At 49.3% G+C, this 1,478-nt stretch overlaps 1 protein-coding gene across 1 annotated transcript in view; it reads left to right on the top strand.

Annotated features, from left to right (window-relative positions):
• LOC113204064 (glutamate receptor ionotropic, kainate 2-like) overlaps positions 1-1,478 on the top strand; it is a 66,105-nt gene that overhangs the window by 49,028 nt on the left and 15,599 nt on the right. Inside the window, exon 6 of the mRNA XM_052277274.1 lies at positions 262-582. Coding sequence (XP_052133234.1) covers positions 262-582 — 321 coding nt within the window. The remainder of the gene's footprint in view (positions 1-261; positions 583-1,478) is intronic.

Raw genomic sequence — 1,478 nt, 5'->3', positions numbered from 1 at the left:
CCCTCTCCCTCCCTCTCTTCCTCTCTCCCTTTCTTTTTCTCCCTCCCTCCCTCTCTCTCCCTGCAGTAAGAGAAAGCACGTCTACCAACTGTGCAAATCTAACTGTTTAACTGACCTTCTACCGGAAGTGGTTGAAAGTACAAAACGCAAGTTAGACATGTATGACTTTTTTGGCTAGAGTTTTTCAGTAAAAATTGTCATGTTATCGTGTTTGATCTGCAGAGAGGTATACGGGGGTTGTATCGCAATTTTTTTTAATGGGCGCACCAAAACTTTCTTGATTGGCTGTACCTCCCCGGGGGGGCGTATATGGTGCGAACTGCTCTGTATCACACACACACTCCGGTTGTCGTCCCGGTCCGGTGTCGTCCTGACCAGGAGTTCCCCTACGTGATGATGCACTACGAGAAGAACTACACGGGCAACGCGCGCTTCTACGGCTTCTGCGTGGACCTGCTGGCGCGGGTGTCGCGGGAGGTCGGCTTCGACTACATCATCGACCTGGTGCCGGACCGGAAGTACGGCGCCCAGGACCCCGCCACAGGCGAGTGGAACGGGATGGTGCTGCAGCTCATGAAACACGTGCGTGAACACGTGCCGGACACGCACTGTAACGCTAAAACAAACATACTTTCAAAGATGAGCTGCAAAAAATAATGATACATTTTTTTTAAATGTAAAATTTCATTCTAAATTTAAAAAAAAAATTGAGCAAGTTCATATTTTTTTTAATTTACACAATTTGTTTCTTAGGTATAATTTATAAAATTTCTTTGTTTTGCAAAATTAATTGTTAACAGTATCCGTTTCAAATGTTTTGTTTAACGTACTTGACGACATTGTTATTTTTTGCAGCGTGTAGTGTTAATTGGCACAGAACACAACAACGCACACACCTCACATTCCTCTCTCTCTGCAGAATGCACTTGTTATTGTTGTGTCCTCTATGCTGGCGCGCTGCGGGGGGCCAGAGAGGTGCAGCTCACCCCCCCCCTCCCCCTCTTCCTCAACCTATATAATTGGATCCCCTTGCCTGCATGCAGTGCACATAGATGTGCCCCACCACCCCTCTCGGCCTTAGCTTGCACCCCCTGTCTCCGCCCCTGCCGACAGAAGTGCATTTAAACCCGTCACGGCTTTGTCAGTCACCTGTCAGCGTGGTCATCGGCAGCGACGCGAAGAACGCCGCCTGCGCGACCTCGAGGTGTGAGATCTTCAGCCGTCATCAGCAGTAATATAATATCCCTTCTTTAGTTCTGCGTTGTCAGTGTTATGTTGTCGTGAGTACTTGACCTCGTGTGGTCCAGATGCGGGGTGATCCCCCCCTTCCCCCCGCAATCCCTATGGTTCCTGTGGCATATGTATCCCCCGTGTACTCGCGGTTTTCGTACCCCGTGGTACTCGTGGTATTTGTACCCCGTGGTACTCGTGGTTTTCGTACCCAGTGGTACTCGTGGTTTTCGTACCCAGTGGTACTC

This window comes from Frankliniella occidentalis, unplaced genomic scaffold, assembly GCF_000697945.3.
Source record: "Frankliniella occidentalis isolate FOCC.00 unplaced genomic scaffold, Focc_3.1 Scaffold9, whole genome shotgun sequence".
Classification (NCBI taxonomy): domain Eukaryota; kingdom Metazoa; phylum Arthropoda; class Insecta; order Thysanoptera; family Thripidae; genus Frankliniella; species Frankliniella occidentalis.
Note: the sequence above shows the minus strand (reverse complement) of the source record. Positions and strands in the feature narration are given on the sequence as shown.